This window comes from Equus quagga, chromosome 2 (genome assembly GCF_021613505.1).
Source record: "Equus quagga isolate Etosha38 chromosome 2, UCLA_HA_Equagga_1.0, whole genome shotgun sequence".
Lineage (NCBI taxonomy): Eukaryota > Metazoa > Chordata > Mammalia > Perissodactyla > Equidae > Equus > Equus quagga.
The window spans coordinates 40,092,266-40,113,317 of record NC_060268.1 but is presented as its reverse complement, the minus strand read 5'-3'; the positions used below and the strand labels follow the sequence as shown (position 1 = coordinate 40,113,317).

At 35.5% G+C, this 21,052-nt stretch overlaps 1 protein-coding gene across 2 annotated transcripts in view; it reads left to right on the top strand.

Moving 5' to 3' along the window:
- UBR1 (ubiquitin protein ligase E3 component n-recognin 1) overlaps positions 1 to 21,052 on the top strand; it is a 163,634-nt gene that overhangs the window by 72,036 nt on the left and 70,546 nt on the right. The window contains exons 5-13 of one of the 2 annotated variants that reach the window (XM_046651989.1): positions 8,572 to 8,702; positions 10,343 to 10,481; positions 11,441 to 11,503; positions 11,745 to 11,868; positions 12,189 to 12,296; positions 12,941 to 13,029; positions 14,753 to 14,851; positions 15,772 to 15,929; positions 20,258 to 20,357. In XM_046651989.1, the coding sequence (XP_046507945.1) occupies positions 8,572 to 8,702; positions 10,343 to 10,481; positions 11,441 to 11,503; positions 11,745 to 11,868; positions 12,189 to 12,296; positions 12,941 to 13,029; positions 14,753 to 14,851; positions 15,772 to 15,929; positions 20,258 to 20,357 (1,011 nt within the window). Of the gene's footprint in view, positions 1 to 8,571; positions 8,703 to 10,339; positions 10,482 to 11,440; positions 11,504 to 11,744; positions 11,869 to 12,188; positions 12,297 to 12,940; positions 13,030 to 14,752; positions 14,852 to 15,771; positions 15,930 to 20,257; positions 20,358 to 21,052 lie in introns of both variants that reach the window. The other variant, XM_046651988.1, reaches the window with a different exon arrangement.

Here is a 21,052-nt window from a genome sequence, read left to right as displayed (position 1 = left end):
CTGACCTTAGATTTGACAAAATACAGAATTTACAGATCAGGTTTATTAATAGTTGTTATACTGAAATCCTAAATAAAACATTAGCAAGTGGAATCAAGTTTAAAAGAGAAATATAACACAGTCATGCTTACATTCCTGGAACGAACCCTTTTTGAAATTCAACTGTGAAACCATTTGTGCCTGGCACTTTTGGGGAAAGTAGTTCTTTGATAACATTCTCAGTTTCTTCCAGAATTATTGGTTTCAAGTCAAAAGCCATTAATCATGCTTGATGACGAAACACTAGTATATTTCCATTGTAAATAGAGACAAGATAAGGAAATCCACTGTTGCTATTATTACATAACAGTATTCTGGAAATCAATCAAATAGACAAATAGAATGAAATAAAATGCATGAATATTGGAGAGGAGGGAAAATAATCACGATTGTATAGTGTAAAACTCAAGAAAATTAACTGAAGAAGAATTAGAAACTATAGTAGAGCTTAGGTTGTTGGTTATAGAACTTATGTTAAAAATCATTAATTTCTCTGTTTAATATATTCAACAAATATTTCTTGAATGCCCTTAGAAGCAATAGCTTTTAGAAAATATAATGGAAGAAAAGATCCCATTCACTATAGCATCAAAAAGGATTAAATACTGAGGCCTGTCTGGTGGCTCAGCAGTTAAGTTTGTGTGCTCTGCTTTGGCAGCCCGGGGTTCGCTGGTTCTGATCCTGGGCACACACCTTCGCACCACTCATCAAGCCATGCTGTGGCAGGCGTCCCACATATAAAATAGAGAAAGATGGGCACAGATGTTAGCCCAGGACTGATCTTCCTCAGCAGAAAGAGGAATTTGTGGCAGATGTTAGCTCAGGGCTAATCTTCCTCAGAAAAAAGATGAAATACCTAGGAAGAAAACAAGAAATCTGCCAGCTCTATTTTAAGAAAACTTTAAAACTATACTCTGATGGGCATGAGAAGAAGAAAAATCAGAAGACACACTTCATTGTTGGATTGGAAGATTCAGTATTACAAAGGTAAAATTTTTTCCAAAATTAGTCTATAAATTCAGTATATTTCCAATCAGAGTAACAGCCAAATTCTCTTTTGGAACTTGACAAAGTAATCAGAAGTTCTTCTGGAAAAATAATTTTTGAGAATTGCCAGGAAAAGCTGAAAAGAAGAGTTATGAGTGTGAGTAGGTCTAACAGATTTAAAATGTATTAAAGAGCTCTCGTAGTCCAAATAATGTGACTCTTGGTACAGGAATAGATAACAGATAATTGAGTAGAAAAGAGACTCTAAACCCAAATTAGTACTAAAGGTAGCATTTCAGATTGTTGGGGTACGTAATTGGATACCCATTTGGGGTGGGGGGGAAGCTTGATCAGTGTTAATATCAGATAAATTCCACAAATGCCCAGGATTTCAAACAGCTGTTTTTTGTTTTTGCTGAAGAAGATCTGCCCTGAGCTGCCGTCTGTGTCAGTCCTTCTCTATTTTGTATGTGGGTTGCTGCCACAGCATGGCTGATGAGTGATGTAGGCCTGCACACAGGATCTAAACCTGCAAACCTGGGACACCAAAGCCGAGAGCACTGAACCCAACCACTATGCCATGGGGCCGGCCTCTTAAACAGTTTTTTTAGAAAAGAAATTAGAAACTTATTAGAAGGAAATGTGGGTGAATTTTAGAAAGTAATCTTGAAGTAGATTGAGCTTTCTAATCTAACATTTTTTAAAAATTCAGAAGCCAGTCCCAAATAAGCAACCTTAAAGCACACCTAACTGAACTAGAGAAAAAAGAACAAATGAAGCCCAAAGTCAGCAGAAGGAGAGAAATAATAAAAATCAGAGCAGAAATAAATACTATTGAAACGAAAAAAGCAGTAGAAAGGATCAATGAGACAAAGAGCTGGTTTTTTGAGAAGATAAATAAAATTGACAAACCACTAGCCAGACTTACAGAGAAAAAAAGGGAGAAAGCTCAAATAAACAAAATCAGAAATGAGCGAGGAGAAATAAGAACAGACTCTGCAGAAATACAACAGATTATAAGAGAATACTACAAAAAACTATATGCCAACAGAATGGATAACCTAGAGGAAATGGATAAATTCTTGGACTCCTACAATCTCCCAAAGCTCACTCAAGAAGAGGCAGACAATTTGAACAGACCAATCACAAGGAAAGAGACTGAAACAGCAATCAAAAACATCCCAAAGAATAAAACCCAAGGACCAGATGGCTTTCCTGGGAAATTCTACCAAACTTTCAGAGAGGATTTAATACCTATAGTTTTCAAGCTATTCCAAAAAATTAGGGAAGATGGAACACTTCCTAACACATTGTATGAGGCCAACATCACGCTGATACCAAAACCTGACAAGGACACCACGAAAAAAGAGAACTGCAGGCCAATATCACTGATGAACATAGATGCAAAAATTCTCAACAAAATTTTGGCAACCAGAATTCAGCAATTCATCAAAAGAATCATACATCATGATCAGGTGGGATTCATACCAGGGACACAGGGATGGTTCAACATCCGCAAATCAATCAACATGATACACCACATCAACAAACTGAGGAATAAAAACCACATGATCATCTCAATAGATGCAGAGAAGGCATTTGACAAGATCCAACAGCCATTTATGATAAAAACTCTGAACAAAATGGGCATAGAAGGAAACTACCTCAACATAATAAAGGCCATATATGACAAACCCATAGCCAACATCATACTCAATGGGCAAAAACTGAACGCCATCCCCCTGAAAACAGGAACGAGGCAAGGATGCCCTCTATCACCACTCTTATTTAACATAGTACTGGAGGTCCTGGCCAGAGCAATCAAGCAAGAAAAAGGAATAAAAGGAATCCAAATAGGGAGGGAAGAAGTGAAACTCTCGCTGTTTGCAGACGACATGATCTGATATATAGAAAACCCCAAAGAATCCATTGGAAAACTCTTAGAAGTAATCAACAACTACAGCAAAGTTGCAGGGTATAGAATCAATTTGCATAAATCAGTAGCCTTTCTATACTCCAGTAATGAACCAACAGAAAAAGAACTCAAGAACACAATACCATTCACAATCGCAACAAAAAGAATAAAATACCTTGGGGTAAATTTAACTAAGGAAGTGAAGGACCTATATAATGAAAATTACAAGGCCTTTCTGAGAGAATTGGATGACGACATAAGGAGATGGAAAGACATTCCATGTACATGGATTGGAAGAATAAACATAGTTAAAATGTCCATTCTACCTAAAGCAATCTACAGATTCAATGCCATCCCAATCAGAATCCCAATGACATTCTTTACAGAATTAGAACAAAGAATCCTAAAATTCATATGGGGCAACAAAAGACCCCGAATTTCTAAAGCAGTCCTGAGAAAAAGGAACAAAACGGGAGGCATCACAATCCCTGACTTCAAAACATACTACAAAGCTACAGTAAGCAAAACAGCATGGTACTGGTACAAAAACAGGTGCACACATCAATGGAACAGAATTGAAAGCCCAGAAATAAAACCACACATCTATGGACAGCTTATCTTTGACAAAGGAGCTGAGGGCATACAATGGAGAAAAGAAAGTCTTTTCAACAAATGGTGCTGGGAAAACTGGAAAGCCACATGTAAAAGAATGAAAATTGACCATTCTTTTTCACCATTCACCAAAATAAACTCAAAATGGATCAAAGACCTAAAGGTGAGACCTGAAACCATAAGGCTTCTGGAAGAAAACGTAGGCAGTACACTCTTTGAGATCAGTATTAAAAGGATCTTTTCGGACACCATGCCTTCTCAGAGAAGGGAAACAATCGAAAGAATAAACAAATGGGACTTCATCAGACTAAAGAGCTTCTTCAAGGGAAATGAAAACAGGATTGAAACAAAAAAACAACCCACTAACTGGGAAAAAATATTTGCAAGTCATATATCTGACAAAGGCTTAATATCCATAATATATAAAGAACTCTCGCAACTCAACAACAAAACATCAAACAACCCAATCAAAAAATGGGCTAGAGACATGAACAAACATTTCTCCAAAGAAGATATACTGATGGCCAATAGGCACATGAAAAGATGCTCATCATCGCTGATCATCAGGGAAATGCAAATCAAAACTACACTAAGATATCACCTTACACCCGTTAGAATGACAAAAATATCTAAAACTACTAGTAACAAGTGTTGGAGAGTTGTGGAGAAAAAGGAACCCTCATACACTGCTGGTGGGAATGCAAACTGGTGCAGCCACTATGGAAAACAGTATGGAGATTCCTCAAAAAATTAAAAATAGAACTACCATACAATCCAGCCATCCCACTACCGGGTATTTATCCAAAGAGGTTGAAGTCAGCAATCCCAAAAGTCCTGTGCACCCCAATGTTCATTGCAGCATTATTTACAATAGCCAAGACATGGAAGCAACGTAACTGCCCAGCAGCAGACGAATGGATAAAGAAGAAGTGGTACATATATACAATGGAATACTACTCAGCTGCAAAACAGAACAAAATCATTCCATTTGCAATAACATGGATGGACCTTGAGGGAATTATGTTAAGTGAAATAAGCCAGCGAGAGAAGGATAATCTGTGTATGACTCCACTCATGTGAGGAATTTAAAATTACGGACTAAGAACAGTTTAGTGGATACCAGGGGAAAGGTGGGGTGGGGGGTGGGCACAAAGGGTGAAGTGGTGCACCTACAACATGACTGACAACCATTAATGTACAACTGAAATTTCGCAAGATTGTAACCTATTGTTTACTCAATTAAAAAAAATTCAGAAGCCATAAAAAGGAAAAGATTGATAAGTTGGACTGTACAAAAAGTTATAACTTCTTTATAGCAAACAACTAAGTCATGAGAATAATGACAAACTGGAAAAATTTGCAATATGTTGACAAAGGATAATGGTCTGTCATTAAGAAACCTCTAGTATTCTGTATATTTGTGATATGACATCACTCACATATGTAGTATACCCTATTTTACAAAACTCTAAATGGAAAGAAATGGAATTATATTTAGAGAAGTAAAATGTGTTCCCTTCCCTTGAGTAGAAGCGTTAGACCACAACAGCATGAGCTCCGAGACAGGTGTTCTCGGTTTGCTTTAAACTCCCCTAATTAGCTCTTTGACCTCAGCAAAGTTATTCAGCCTTTCTGTGTTTCAGTTTCTTTATCTCTAAACTGAAGATAATAGCACCTGCCTCACAGGGGTGTGAGGATTAAATGAGAAAATACATGTAAAGTGCTTAGCCTTAGAATATGCCTGACATACTGTAAGGGCCCAGTAAATGTTAGCTGTCATCATCATTGTCATCATTGTTAGTATTATTATTACTAGTCTTTCAATACCTATTGCTTTTCCCATTACCTTTTCTTACTTCTGATACTAGTACTACCTCACATTTGTGTAATACTTTAGATTTAACAAAGATCTTTCACATGCATTGGTATCCTTTGATCCTCATTTCTGCATTATGAGGTACATAGAGTAGCTCTATGTGACAGCGTGGAAACAGAGCTTCAGTAAAGTTAAGTGACTTCCTCAGGTTTGCATATCTAGTCAGTTGTAGAGTTGGGCCTGAAATTCAGATCTTTAGATTCTGGGCTCCAGCACATTTTTTTAAACTTGAATTTGGAAATAATTTCAAATTTATAAAAAGTTACAAAAGTAGAAATAATACAAAGAATATTCATATATTCTTTACCCATTCACCTATTGTTAGCATCTTCCCCCATGTCATTCAGGACTCTATTTTTAGATTGCCTCTTCTCTGTTACTCCTTTACTTGTCCTGATCCCAAATGATTATTCCTTCATTTGACAAATAGTTATCAAGTGCCTATTACCTGATTAAATATCACCAGATATCCACTACCTGAAACAGTCTATCTAGTTTTAACCCTTTTAATTCATTCTCGTTTTTGTTTTGTTTGAAGAACGCTTTTAATTCTGATTATTTCAAATTCCTCCGCTAATATTTTTTAAAAGGTACTGGAGTGTTTTGTCATATAATCAGAGATTACTTTGTGGCTTGATTTTTATATCCTCTTCATTCCATAACTGTTTATTCTAGGAGACTGTTTTTGCTCTTTAAGTAACTGGAGAATCCTTGGGAGTTAAGTTGGCTCATAGAATTTACAAAACTAGCCTCCCTCCCTCTGCCTCATGGGGTTCCAGTCTTTGGGGGGTTTTCCTGAATCAAATGGCCTCAGAACACTGAATTTAGTCTTAAACTAATCTTATCTTTTTGGATTTATAATTAGATTCAAAGAGTGATTGGTCATTCAGTCTCATCCTAAAGGTAAATTTGGATATTCTGAAACTGATTCATGATGTGGAGGTGAGAGAAGGACACTTTATAGCTAGCACGTAACTGATCAGTTCATGCAACACAAACAGTCCTGTGTACTTAGCGTTTTGTTTCGTCTCTGCTTTGGTGAATATGCAGTCTATACTCTGCCAGATGCATGGCACAGTGCCAGCCATAATGGGGATTTACCAGTGTAATCAGACCTGGCTGATACTGATCAGCCAATCATCCAGCATTTGGCAATATGTTTTGAAGAGAGGCTCCTTTCCGGTATATGTAAAAGAAGTTTCTCTCTAGTCCTGCAGTACATTTCTAGGTTAAGTGTTAATTTTTTTTTTTCTATTTAGATTATAGCACTTTTGTTTCCTCTAATTGACCTTCTTATTTTCTAAGCTATAATTGCTTTCCTTGAAAGTTTCTTCCTATTGGTATAGTGTGGAAGTAATGAGTGGAATCTTTTAACTCGTCACCACAGTCTACTTTTCTGAAGAGCTGAAAGGATATATTGAGCTAAAAATGATAAGAAATAGGAATGTAGTGGACAATATTGGTCTTAGTACTTTTGGCACTCTTTTTCTCTCTCTCTAGCAAAGACTTCTGAGCAAAATCTCTAGAGAAAAGGTGACATAGTGGAGAGAGGGTAATAATAGAAATCATAAAGCATTGGGAAATGAGAAAGAATAGGTGCAAAAAAGAAATGTTTAGGTTAATGGTTTAATGACCACAGCATAAATATAGTCCATTAGTACAGTCTATAGCAGGTAGGTTACAATTTAATATTAAAAGCCTGATACTGAATTTCTGTTGGACTTTTTTGGTCTTAGAGAGCTACTATACTTTTTTTCCTGTTTACTCCTTTGTTTAGACAGCTTATTGAGATATAATCTGCATACCATATAAAAAATTCATCCATTTAAAGTGTACGACTCACTGTTTTTTTAGTATATTCACAGAGATGTGCAGCCATCCTCACAGTCAATTATAGAACGTTTTCGTCACCCCAAAATGAATCCTTATACCCATTAGCAGTCACTTTCCATTTCTTCCAAACTCCCCAGCCTTAGGCAACCACGAAACTACTTTCTGTCTCTCTAGATTTGCCTGTACTTGGCATTTTATATAAATGGGATCATATAATATGTGGTCTTTTGTGATTGGCTTCTTTCATCTAGCATGTTTTCAAGGTTCACCCACATTGTAGCATATACTTCATTCCATTTTATGGCTAAATAATATTCCATTGTGTGTGTGTGTATGTGTGTATATATATATATATAACTTTTTATTTTTTCATTCATCAGTTGATGGACATTTGGGTTGTTTGCAGTTTTTGGCTATTGTGGATAGTGCTGCTATGAATATTTATGTATAAGGTTTTATGCTGCCATATGTTTTCATTTCTTGTGGATAGATACTAGGAGTGGAATTTGCTAGGTAACATGGTAACTATATTTATCATTTTGAGCATCTGTCAGACTGCTTTCCAAATTGTCTACATCATTTTACATTTCTACCAGCAGTGTATAAGGGTTCAAATGTCTCCATATCCTGGCAAACACTTGTTATTATCTGCTTTTTTGATTATAGCCACCCTTAGTTATCTCATTGTGGTTTTGACTTGCATTTCCCTAATGGCTTATGATTTAGAGCATTTAAATGCATTTTTTAACTGATTGGTTTGAACAAGCTTTTTATTAAGGAAGTGATGTTCTGTAATGAAAAGAACATTGTTTTTTTTGTGGGAGTCAAAAGACCCAGGTTTTGGTCTTGCTTCTGCTATTTATAGGCTCTTTGACCTTAGATGGGTTCCTTATCCTTTAAATGTCATTAATTCTCTGCCTTTCTTACAGAGTGGCTATCAGGATCAGTTGAAATAAATTATAAGAAAAGTTTTCTGTAAGCTGTAAGGGATAACCAGTTATTCTTTGATACTGTTGTAATTAGGCTACTCAGAAAGGCAGAGAAGAACATTCATAAGGGAGAGCATCACTAAAAGAGGGGGCTTCATGATTCTGCCTCCTTTCCTTTCTGTCATCTGTAGCACTAACGTGGCCACAAGGAGTTAAGTTAAACTGATGTTAATAGCTACCCTCTTCAGCTCAACTTAAATTCATTCCTGGAGGATGGTGTAATGAATTCATTAAAATAATTATTATAAATTAATCACATGTTCCTCATCCATTTATTTGTATACAGTGTTGGTAGTATGTTTTTCTGTACTTTCTTACAGAATTTACGTTGTCCATTGAATGAAGAGGTAATTGCCCAAGCCAGGAAAATATTCCCTGCAGTGATAAAATATATCGTAGAAATGACTATATGGGAAGAGGAAAAAGAACTGCCTCCTGAACTCCGGATAAGGTAAGGAAATTTTTCAAAAGAGAGAAGTTTTAGTGGTGGTTATTTATATTGCAAAATTTTAACCTGAAAATCAGCAATTTCCAACACCCGTAAGTCTTTCAGTGACAGTAGTATTTACTGTTAACTTACAAATGCAAAAGGGAATTCCAGACCTGATATGAAGATAAAGTTTTGGCCTTGTGGGAATTTTTCTGTCTCTGTAATAGCATCACAAATCTAAATGCCATTGTTCTTTGAGTTTACTGATTTTTTTTATTGTTTTATTTTAGAAGGAGAGAGAATTAAGAATTTTAATTTATAAAGATATTAAATGTGTTATTTTGACTCTTGCTGGGCCATAAACTGCTTGGGAAAATAAAGGTCGTCAGAGATTGTGTCCACAAAGGTTTTAATTTCAAATACAGTTGATTTAATTTCAAATATCAGTTAAAGTCTTTAAGTGACTTTGTGTTGGTAAACATAATACTAGCAGTCTGCCTGCCTAAAGAGAGAGTTGCTTAAGTGTGCGTATGTCACAGCAGCACTGGACTGCAGGTTCACAGATCTGAATACTAGTCCTTCTCCCTGTTTGTTGGCTTTGAGACCAGGGAGAAGTCTTTTTGAGCCTCTGTTTTCTAAGTTAGAAGAGGCCTGAGAAAATCTGCCCCTTAGAATTATGAGGATCAATTGAGTGTATTGTAAAAACATATTGTAAATTATTTAAAACTGATAATAACATCTGATATTAATGTAGCCCATGACAGCTTTTTTCACATATTTTGTAAGATCCTCACACTGCTTTCAAATATAGATGTTATACTCTTCTTAGAGATGGAAGAGGCACTGTCATCTTAGCAAGATTAAAATCTAAGTAACCTGTCCAAGGTCTCAGTTAAGTGGTAGTGCTGGCACTTTAAATCTGTATACTTTTTTTTTTTTTTTGACTTAAACGTACTATAAAACTAGTATCACTGGGGCCGGCCTGGTGGTATAGTGGTTAAGTTTGCATGCTCCGCTTTGGTGGCCCGGGATTCATGGATTTGCATCTCGGGCGTGGACCTACACGCTGTTCCTCAAGCCCTGCTGTGGCAGTGTGACACATACCAAATAGAGGAAGATTGGCACAGATGTTAGCTCAGCACCAATCTTCCTCAAGCAAAAAGAGGAAGATTGGCAACAGATGTTAGCTGAGGGCCAATCTTCCTCACCAAAAAAACAAAAACAAAGACAACAACAAAAAAACTAGTATCACTTAAAATAAATAGAAGGTAAAAACAAAGATAAATTCAATAAAATAAATAAAATCTTATTATTTATCATTGCCTGCTTGAAGGTTCTGAGCCCAAGGCCTGTCTCCCTTTGTCAAAATGGGAGATTACTAAGAGTTAAGAGTGGTATTAAAGACATACTGCGACTAAACTGAAAGTAATAAGAAAAATCGGGGGAAAAAATGGAAAAGGTAATACATTTATCACGGCTTTTAAACTTTCATGGCACTGTACCCTTAAAATCATTTCCTGTATCAGTTTTACAGTGGTAGTTTCTCATATGTAAGAGACTATACAGTGCTGCTTCAGTACAGGTGTTGTATTTTAGTCACTTTTCACATTTTCTTTTGTTTATTTGTTGTAGTGTTTGAATATATATCTTTTTTTTAACAGGGAGAAAAATGAAAGATATTATTGTGTACTTTTCAATGATGAACACCATTCATATGACCATGTCATATATAGTCTACAAAGAGCTCTTGACTGTGAGCTTGCAGAGGCCCAGTTGCACACCACTGCCATAGACAAAGAGGTTTGTGAGCTTCATTTGAATTGTGCTGCTGTCTTGCCTCAGCTTTCTAGAAGTCAAGTGTGGACTGAGCTCTTGCCAAATGCCTTAGTATTGTGTTAGGTACAACCATCTTCATTTATTCCTTATATTCCAAGTAAATTGGTTAAAACTTGATTTTTCTGTATGTATCATAATTTTAGATAACTTTTTAACTTTCCTCTTTTATTCTAAATTATTAGAAAGTTACTGAATATATTTGGCAAAGAGTAGTTAAGATTGTCAGTTCAAGTTTAGTCTGTTTCTATAATTATTTATTGAATGAATGAATAAATGCATGAATTAGCAAAAGTTGATCATTTGTGAGGTTTTAATGTTGTTTATTAAAACTATTCTTAGAATAATATTGATTCTATGGCTTAGCTTTTATTTAATATCCATCCAAAGCAAAATGTGTTCCTCAGGTATATAGAAGGAATAGTAAACTAATCCCTGCCCGTAAGAGGAATCTAATATATTGTAAGAAGCAGCATGACATTAGCAATTAATAATTAGTGTAGTGATTCTAGGACTTGAGGAATCAATATTCTGGCCACACCACCAGTGGACCAGAAGTGTGTTATGGAACACGCGTTGAGGAACTTTAAGTCATTCATGAAAAGTGTTTAAAACATATAGCAGAAGTTTAGTAAGCCTGCGTTATTATTATTGGATAGAAATAAGTAAAGAACTGGCATTCTTGCCAAGCAGGAAATCCAGCATCCTAGTGTACAGAAATTCTCTAATAGTGGTATGGAAAGTTCTGAAACTTCATAAAGGTTTTAAACATTTGTGTTTATCTTCCAGGTATTGCCCATCTTGCAACTTTTAGGCAGTTGACAAGTGATTAATAATTTAGAGCTCTTTAGGTCTTTGGGCTGTATATTACTTGTTGATTGGGATTGTCTTTCCACTACTTAATTCTTATTTTTGTCTATAATTAGGGTCGTCGGGCTGTTAAATCAGGTGCTTTTGCTGCTTGCCAGGAAGCAAAGGAAGATATAAAGGTAATTTTCTGAATTAGGGACAAAAAGAGAATTTTAAGAGGAATACACATTACAAGAGCCCAAATAGAATGATTATATTATTGAGTAGTTTGGCATCCTAAGTAAAGATAGGATTGGGGCATTTAGACCCAGAGCTTTGAAACTGCAAGGGTTATGTGATTTTTTTTTTAGTAGATTACTTAGTTAAAACAAAAATTTTAAAACTAGTTTTCTTTTTTTTAAATACTTCTTCCATTTGTAGAGTCACTCAGAAAACATCTCTCAGCATCCACTTCATGTAGAAGTATTACATTCTGAGGTTATGGCTCATCAGAAATTTGCTTTGCGTCTTGGCTCCTGGATGAACAAAATTATGAGCTATTCAAGTAAGCATTTAGCCTGTTTTTCTTATTTCTCCTAAAATACTGTGTTTTTTTAAAAATAGCCACAAATTTTAAAATATCGAGTGTAAAGTAAAATTTGTTTCTTCATTTTTTGATGTCTATACATTTTGATTAATTTTCAGAATTGCATTTCAGGTGCTATAAATAATATTTTATTGGCTCTTGCTTCTTTGATGTTGACAGAATTATTCTTGGCATCAAGTTTGAGAGGATTAATGTTAATTTTTTTGCATGTTATTTTAGGAAACGTACTTTTGGGAGAAATATTTTAAGTATAAAAGTTACATGTCTTTTATTTGTAGGTGACTTTAGACAGATCTTTTGCCAAGCATGCCTTAGAGAAGAACCTGGCTCTGCGAATCCCTGTCTCATAAGCAGGTTAATGCTTTGGGATGCAAAGCTTTATAAAGGTAGGTAGATCTTTGCTTATGCTGCTTGCCATGAAGCAAAGGAAGATTATGACCTTAAAGTGGAGCTATGATCTCTCTTTTGTTTATTAAATCAGTGATCTTCATTGATAAGATATTATACTTTAAGGTAGGGTTAATCAATCAATGTGTATTCTTCTCTGTTAAAACCCAGGGATATTGCCTTTTAATTATAGTGCCTTTTCATTTAGTCAGGGCCAGTAAAAAAGTGTGTATATATATTCATGTAGTAATGCCATTATTAAAGCTATATTAATTTTCACTTTAAATCCAGACAAAGAACAAAAAGCAAAAGGTGAGAGAAAGGCTACAAGGGATAAAGAAGGGAAGATACAAAGTAAGAGTATTTTTGAGTGAAATAGAGTAAAAAGGAAAGGAGAAGGGTTGGGAGAGGTAGAATCAAGTAATATAAAGTAGTGAGGGGGTACAGAGAAAGAGGGAAAAGGCAATATATGTATGTATTTTAAATTCTAGCTATTAAGTGTTAATGTAATAAATGCTCATAATCAGGTCCTTGAGGTCTATTAGCATGTGAAATATTCTTACAATATTCTGCCACTTCTAATAGCTGGAATTTTTTTTTGCCTTGATGATACTCCCCCACTTCCCCAAAATATGATCTATAGGTGCCCGTAAGATCCTTCACGAATTGATCTTCAGCAGTTTTTTTATGGAGATGGAATACAAAAAATACTTTGCTATGGAATTTGTGAAGGTAATTGCTCTTTATAAATAGATACCAATAAATAGAAATAGAAAACTGTTTTTGTAAATGAAATAATAGAAACAAAGGGGATAATCATGAATCACGAATTTAATTTTATGATTCATTTCTTTGTCAAAGTTCATTTATTTTCTCATTTGGTAGGATGGAAACAGTATTTCTGGGAGAGGAGATAGGTGGAAAATGACCTAGTATTTGTCTAGACAGAGCAATGGGAAGTTACTGTATTCACACATGCACTCATCCTTCCTAGTCATTTGCCTGTTAGTAAAATTATAACAAGAGTAGAAGTGATAAGTTAAGAGGCTTAGCAGGGAAAAGTAAGAGATATGCATGCTAAAGGGAGGCAGGAATTAGATGGGCAAGAGTTAGGCTTAACTGTTTGAGGCTAAAACATAAAGATCAAACTCACAGCTTTTTAATATTGTTTTATTGATCTTTTCTATATTCCTTACATTGTTATATGTTTTTTGCCTGTCTCTCAAGTTAGATTGCAAGGTAATACAGATCAGGGACTTCTTTCAATCTTCTACTTTACTTTATACAAAAGTATTCAATAAATACTTGTTGGTTCCTCTGATTTTGAATTGCAGACAGTTCTGTAAGACTTAGGACAGAGGTAGGACTCAGGATGGAATTGAAAGCAGAGAGTGAAATAGTAATGACTGTCGAAGGGAAATGAAGTAGATTGGTTTTTCTTTTGTTTTGCTGAGGAAGACTAGCCCTGAGCTAACATCTGTGCCAGTCTTCCACCATCTTATATGTGGGTCACTGCCACAGCATGGCTGACAAGTAGTGGAGGTCTGCACATGGGGTCTGAACCTGTGAACCCAGGCCACAAAAGTGGAGTATGCCAAACCTAAGCACTGGGCCACGGGGCCAGCCCCCAGTAAATTGTTAAAAGTAACTAAGATATTTTGTTTGTTGAAAGATAATCACAACCCAAAATGTCAACTGTATTGTTCCAAAACTCTTTAGAAATAGAATATTAGACCATATGTGTGATCTGACATGATTTTTTTTCTTGCAGAAAAGCAATTCTCCCTACTTAGAGGATATTTTTTTTGTATACCATTATTATCTCTTAAACTTTGTAGGAATTCTAATGGATAAAATTGAGTATATAGGTCAAGGATCTAGCACTATGTTTGACACATGACTGGATGTATTATTACTTTTGTTCTCCCAATATCTCAGGGTTGATTTTCAGCTGGTATGCACCAATATAGAAGTTGTAAGTTATATGAAAGTTTAAGAAGTTACTTGCATCCAGCATCTATTCTGTTTAAGGCTGAATTGAATCTGATTGGTTGGTTTTCTGGGTAATATCAGTTTTTAAATACTTTAAATATAGCCCCTGCCCTATACCACTGGGATAGAATCTGCTAAAGATTGCCCCAGATTCTGTTTGGAGAAAGGATATACTGTACCATTGCAGCCCTCTGTGATTTTACCTGTGTTTGTTTGTTTTTGGTATTTTATAGTTCTCATTTCAAGCTCTGCTAGATTGGGTAGCTCAATTCATATTTGGTCTTTTGTTTTTTCTCCTCTAATATATTTTTGTTGAACATACTATCTTCCCTTAAGAAATAGGAATTATAATACTTGTCATCTTGTACATAGAAATAAATTTGCAGCAGCTGTTAAAATTGGGATTTTAAACGTTTTTAGCAGTCATTTATAGTTGATTCTCTATTATTATTATATCTTTCAGTATTATAAACAGCTGCAGAAGGACTATATCAGTGATGATCATGACAGAAGTATCTCTGTAACTGCACTCTCAGTTCAGATGTTTACTGTTCCTACTCTGGTATGTATTGATCATTTCTTTGCAATGTTTCTAAGGAAAACTTGTTTTGCTTTTTAAGAATTTTGCTTAATGTTGAATCAAACTAAGTCAATGTCAGAATCACTATGTTGGGCTAATTTGGAAAATTGAATAATACCTCAGTGGTGTCTGCGTGTGAATAATCCTTTAGTGGTATCCAAGGACCAGGAACTTGTGGACTGGGAGTGATGGCCCTACCTTTGTCCAAAAGTCCTGATGAAGTCCAGAGCTGGTTTGTCAGTTTCTAGAGTAACTTAGGAGCAATGCCTTTTCAATATTAAACAGTTTTTTTCTGTCCTTTTGTTTAGTTATTATTGGGGGTGAAGAGGGGAGGAAGGGGAGAGATTAAGATACAACAAAGCAGGAGGAGAGAATGATAGTCAGGCATTTGCATGAGACATGTTGCTTTGTGGGCCTGGGAGGAGAGTGGAGGACTCTGCTTGCTTTGTGTACTACTTCTTTTCCTGTTTCTTCTGGACAGTTCGGTTAACTATTCCTACTTTCCTGTTTCTAAGGCCAGAGAAAAGAACGGGGGAGAGATGTTGGATTGCGAGTTAGGGAGAGGTGCCAAAATAGATAGTAATGTGATAGAAGTCATGAAGTATATCTGTGTTTGTTCTACTTTGTCATGTGTGATTACCAATGGTAAACATTTATGTCAATAATCTGTGTAATCGGTCTGGGATGTCCAGCCAAGTGTTTTCTAGTTATTGAAGAGTATGGAATTTTTACTTTTAAAAATAACCTCTCAGAAATTGCTCTTCTGTGAGACTAAAGGCTACGTTTGATAGTCAGTAAACATTTATTAAAAATGACTTATTGACCAACCAAATGAATGAATAAATTAAGTCCATATTCTAATGAGTTAGTATGAAAGATAATATTCTTGAAATATTCTGCAGGCCCGACATCTTATTGAAGAGCAGAATGTTATCTCTGTCATTACTGAAACACTACTAGAAGTTTTGCCTGAGTACTTGGACAGAAACAATAAATTCAACTTCCAGGGTTATAGCCAGGACAAATTGGGAAGAGTATATGCAGTAATATGTGATCTAAAGTAAGTTGTTCAAGTCAAAAGGTGAGAGTACTTGTTAAACACGGTGTGTTTGTTTGTTCTGTCTTATAAATAAACCTCTGATCCTTTTGGTTATCTAGGTTTCTCTTTTTAATGATGGCAAATACAACAAACTGTTACTGTCTCATGTCAATATTTTAAGTGAAGACTTCTTATAGAGTTAAAACCAGGTTAATAAAGTACTGAGGAGGGGCCTGTCACAGGAGCTTAGGGTCTCTTGAGGTCACTAAATGAATCTCCATCGTAATTCCTGTGGCTTCCACTCACTCCCACTCACTGCGCTTTTGTTCTGTCCCTCTTGTATAGTCCCTTTGCGCATGGTTTCAGATGATCTTTTTGATGTGAATTTCTTTTTAACTTCCTTTTCCATACATGTAACCAAGTTACTGATATTCGTCCTAGGTTTCTTAAGTTGTTTTCCCCTGAAGAGAATGAAGATTTTCTTTTTAAACTAAAGTTGGAATCACATTTGAGATTGTTGAACTTTTAAAAGAAATAAATTTCCATTTATTTTAGAAATAGTGGATATTATAAGGGTTATGATATACCAACTATTCAATTACTCATAAACTTCAAAAATTCTTTTGAGAATATATTAAGACAAAATATATTTCATTTAGTTTGCTCTTTAAAGAGCTCTAAGGTATATATGATTTATAGTCCTTAGTGGGGAAAAAAAATCATTCTAATTTTATTCACTTGTTTTAGCGACTATGTAAGTTTAGAGAGGTGGAAACAAATAGGCTTCCAAACCAACTTAGAAATAGTTAGTCTATTTAAAAAGTACATTTGAAGATTTCTGGAACCATGCGTTGGATCCTTCATATTACTAAGGAAAATGCTTCAAAACCTTTTCCTCAATTTGCCTCAAAACCAATTCCTCAGTTTCGAATAAAGTTCTGTAAATTGTTATATCTTCAGTACAAGTAGAGATGGTAGATGAATTCAGTAATGAGCCACCATTTAGCCAGTGTGATTCACAAATTATGCATAAATTACGTTACGCAAAACAAACAAAATACACAAAAACTTCCAGTGGCACTACTTAAAGTTATCAGTATTAAATCAGTGTATTCATCATTCTTTGGTCTGTTGTACAGCATGAATCTCTTTACCTTGGCTCTCATTACTATGAAGTATTCTTGTAACTGAGTTATTTTTATATCCAGAGAAGTGATGCATAGTCACATTGTTGTTTTATCTTTTTATTTTATTTTATTGTTTATCTCTGACTATAGTTTTTCTCCATGGTGAATAATTTAGAGCCAAAACATCCTTAAGATACATAACTGTATGGTAAAACTTGAAAGTCCTTGATTTATAAGGTAACTAACATTTCCCCACTCTTCTGATGCTTACAACTCCTCTCCAACATCCTTACCTATTTAGAGATATCTCTAATGACAAGAAGGGAAAATTAACATATTTTGAGCACCTGTTCAGCAGATCCTGTGCTAGACTTATCATATATGTTCTTATGTAATTCACTCTCACAAGAGTCCTGTGTTATTTATTAGTAACTGCTATGTGGCAAGGAATTTGCTTATTTTACCTCATTTTCTTCTTGCAGCACTTTTAAGGTAGATGATTTAATCTTTATTTGTAGATTATAATTGTTTCCCTAAGGTCACAAAGCTAGTAAGTGGCAGAACTTAGATTTGAGCCTAGCGCTGTTTATCTGTAAAACACACATTCCTTTCACTACATCATGTAGCCTCACAGAATATACAAACAACAAAACCTTCTCTGAGACATGGCCTAAAACGCCAAGCAAATATACCTTTCATTTAACAAATAATTTCTGAGTCCCATTTTCTCAGTGTCTTGTAGAAATTTTGTAGTTATATCTTATTCTTTCCCCATATAATTATTGATTTCACCGCTTCTTCGTGAAACCCTGCTTTTAAATCATTTAGAAATAATCACAAATTGTTTGCAGAATAAAGTCTAAATTCTCCCAGAATTTGTAGCTCTCCATAGATTCGCCTTATATGCTGCTTATCTGGCTGTACCTCAACATGAAATAAGTTTATTGGTACTACTAGAAGCTCTGTTCAGCCTGCCTCAAGAAATTTTCATTCTTTCAAATCAGTGCATTCCAACCTTTGAGTAACTCCTTCCAACTGTTAGAAAGTTTCTTATCTTATATTGAACTCTGTCTTTTTGTAGCTTTCATTCTGTTGTTCTAGCTCTCCCTTTGTCCTTTCAGAACCACTTCAATCCTCATTTAACTTGAAAAAGTATTTAAAGACAGCAGACATATCTGCCAAGTCTTCGCTAGATTAAATTGCATCAGTTTCTTTAGCTGTACCCATTTCGTGTTTAAAATGTCTTCGGAATCACTGTCCTTCTCTGCTGAACCTGTTTTAGTTGAATGTATACCATTTAAGGTATATGCCAAGAAACAAACACAGTATACTGAGGTCATCCTAGTAGAAGGAAGGGATTATTACCTCCCTCGTTCTAAATAAATATCTTTGTTTAGTCTCGTTTGTCAGTCACTCTTTGGAAGCTATCTGTTGGGATACTTTGTTTTTCTGTTGCTAAATCACTATGAACTGAAACTTAGGAAAGAGATGCAGTTGAACCTTGGTTCTACTAAGTGAATATTATCCTTTTCTTACTCTAACCTATTCCTTCCTGTTTCCGAAAAGTGTAGCAGACTCTCAAACCAGATCACCCCCTTACTCTCCCACCCTATCCTCGGTTTTCTCCCTCTCCTTCCACTGCTTTTGCCTCCTATTTATATCTACAGACTGCTTTTCTCTTCCTTTCCTTCCTTACTCTTTCCTTTTTTCCTGTCCCTTAGGTCTTCTTTACTTGCTAGGTCTGCTACAGAGGTAAGGCATGCTATGTGATGTCACTAGAAACTAGAAATGTATGTTCTTTTCTCCACATCAGTGCTTTTCAAATTTTAATGTGACTACAAATCATTTGGAGAGCTTGTTAAAATGCAGGTTATTATTAAGTAGGTCTGAGTAGAACCTAAGACTATGCATTTCTAAAGAACACCCTGGTGATGTTGATGCTTCTGGTTTGTGTAGCATATTTTGAGTAGCAGTACTCTAGAAAACAACCAAACTTTGATGCCATTCGTTCATTGTGACAGGTTTTAAACTTCAGTCTTTTTTACTTTGATTTTAAAAGAAAGATTTAGAAGGTAATTAGTGTATTTCAAAGTTATTTCTTTGGTAAAGTCCTGATGATTGTATTTTTAATGTACTTTCAACATATTAATGGATATCTAAAAAAGGAACAATTAAGCCACAATCCCTACTATCTTTCCAAGTTAAAAAAAAACAATTCCCTATCTTTGTTGTCTTGTCTTTTTTTATGTTCCTACATTACTTCCCTTGTACCCTTTTTTTGGCGCTTAACATTTGGATTGCCGTGTCCAGTATACGTATCTGTTATCCCCACTACGCTGGTGTGTAACAGGAATTGCTTTGGATTGATTGAGTGCAAAATAATTTTTAATAATCATTATGATTTCTTCTTGAGAAGTCGTTTCATGATAAACATTGTTCCCATTGGATATGAAACCAGTCATTGTCTTTACAACCAAAAGAAATATTGATCTTGTAAATTGTAGGGTAAAATGGGTCTGTTTATTTTTTGAAACAAATATATCCTGATGTGCAAGCCAAGATGACGTAGGTGCTTTACATCCTTCTTCCAAGTTCTAGGTTAAGAAAACTTGGAGGTAGGAAATCTGTTTCAAATCTCCTGATCCCCCCACCCCAACCCCCCCGGCCCCAAACCCCCAGCAGCAACAACAAAGGTGTTGAATCCTTGTAGACCAAAGTCATGTTGCACATTTTCTGTAATTCTCACGACTGCATGCCTTTGGGGGAAAAGTGTGTGATTTTAATGCACAATAAATATTTTATAGTTCACAAAATATTCCAGAATAGTTTGTCCATGCAAATAGCATACATCCTGCACATGCAGTTTTGACCCTCATTTTGAGGCTGAGGGATTTCAGCTGGCCCTTTGGATGAAGGGTACGAACAGTCCTAGAAAATCTATACTGTGTTTATCCAGTTGTGACAGCCTAGGTCGCTTCTAAGTTCACTTAATCAGACTAACTTCTGAGTGGAGAAGTCAGGCTTAGCTTTGACAACTACCTCTCTCATAGACAGAGCAGTCACGTTTTGCTGGTATAATTCTAGCACTGCCCAGAGTTTCTAATTATTGTAAGAAATTAGAATCCACAATTTTGATGAATCAACATTGTCTGTAGCCCTGAGAACCTTAAAATTATCTCAAAATAGGAAAGTGAAATATTTCTTTGTCTCTTGAAATGATAGGTATATCCTGATCAGCAAGCCCACAGTATGGACAGAAAAATTAAGAATACAGTTCCTTGAAGGTTTTCGGTCTTTTTTGAAGATTCTTACTTGTATGCAGGTATTATAGTTCTTCTGTACATCAGTAAGATAAATTTATTTTAAAAAATTTAACCCTAATCTTGCATGTTTTGTTTTATTTTTTTAGCAAGTTGTCATTTTTATTTGTGGAAGAATCTATCTAGCAAAGTAGAAATAAAATTTAAACACTGTCTCACTGTTCCTGCTCTAATAGATCTTTCTGTATGCTTTAGTTAACTATTGCTATTACTATTAATATTTATTGAATGCTTACTATGTGATACTGTAGTAAGCACTTTATGTGCATTATCTCTTTTGAGCCTCATAGCAATCTTATGAGGTAGTTATTATTATTATCCCCATTTTGCATATAAGGGAATTGAAGCTTAGAAATAATTTGACCAGGCTCAAAAAGCTAGAAAGTGACACAGTTGGGATCTGAACCCATGCATTCTGTCCTAATATAACAGTCATGTTAAAAAGCTATGCATAGGGGCTGGCCCGGTGGCACAGCAGTTAAGTTCGCATGTTCTGCTTCAGCGGCCTGGGGTTCGCCAGTTCAGATCCAGGGTGCAGACATGGCACCACTTGGCAAGCCATGCTGTGGCAGGCATCTCACATATAAAGTAGAGGAAAATGGGCACGGATGTTAGCTCAGGGCCAGTCTTCCTCAGCAAAAAGAGGAGGATTGGCAGCAGATGTTAGCTCAGGGCTAAATCTTCCTCAAAAAAAAAA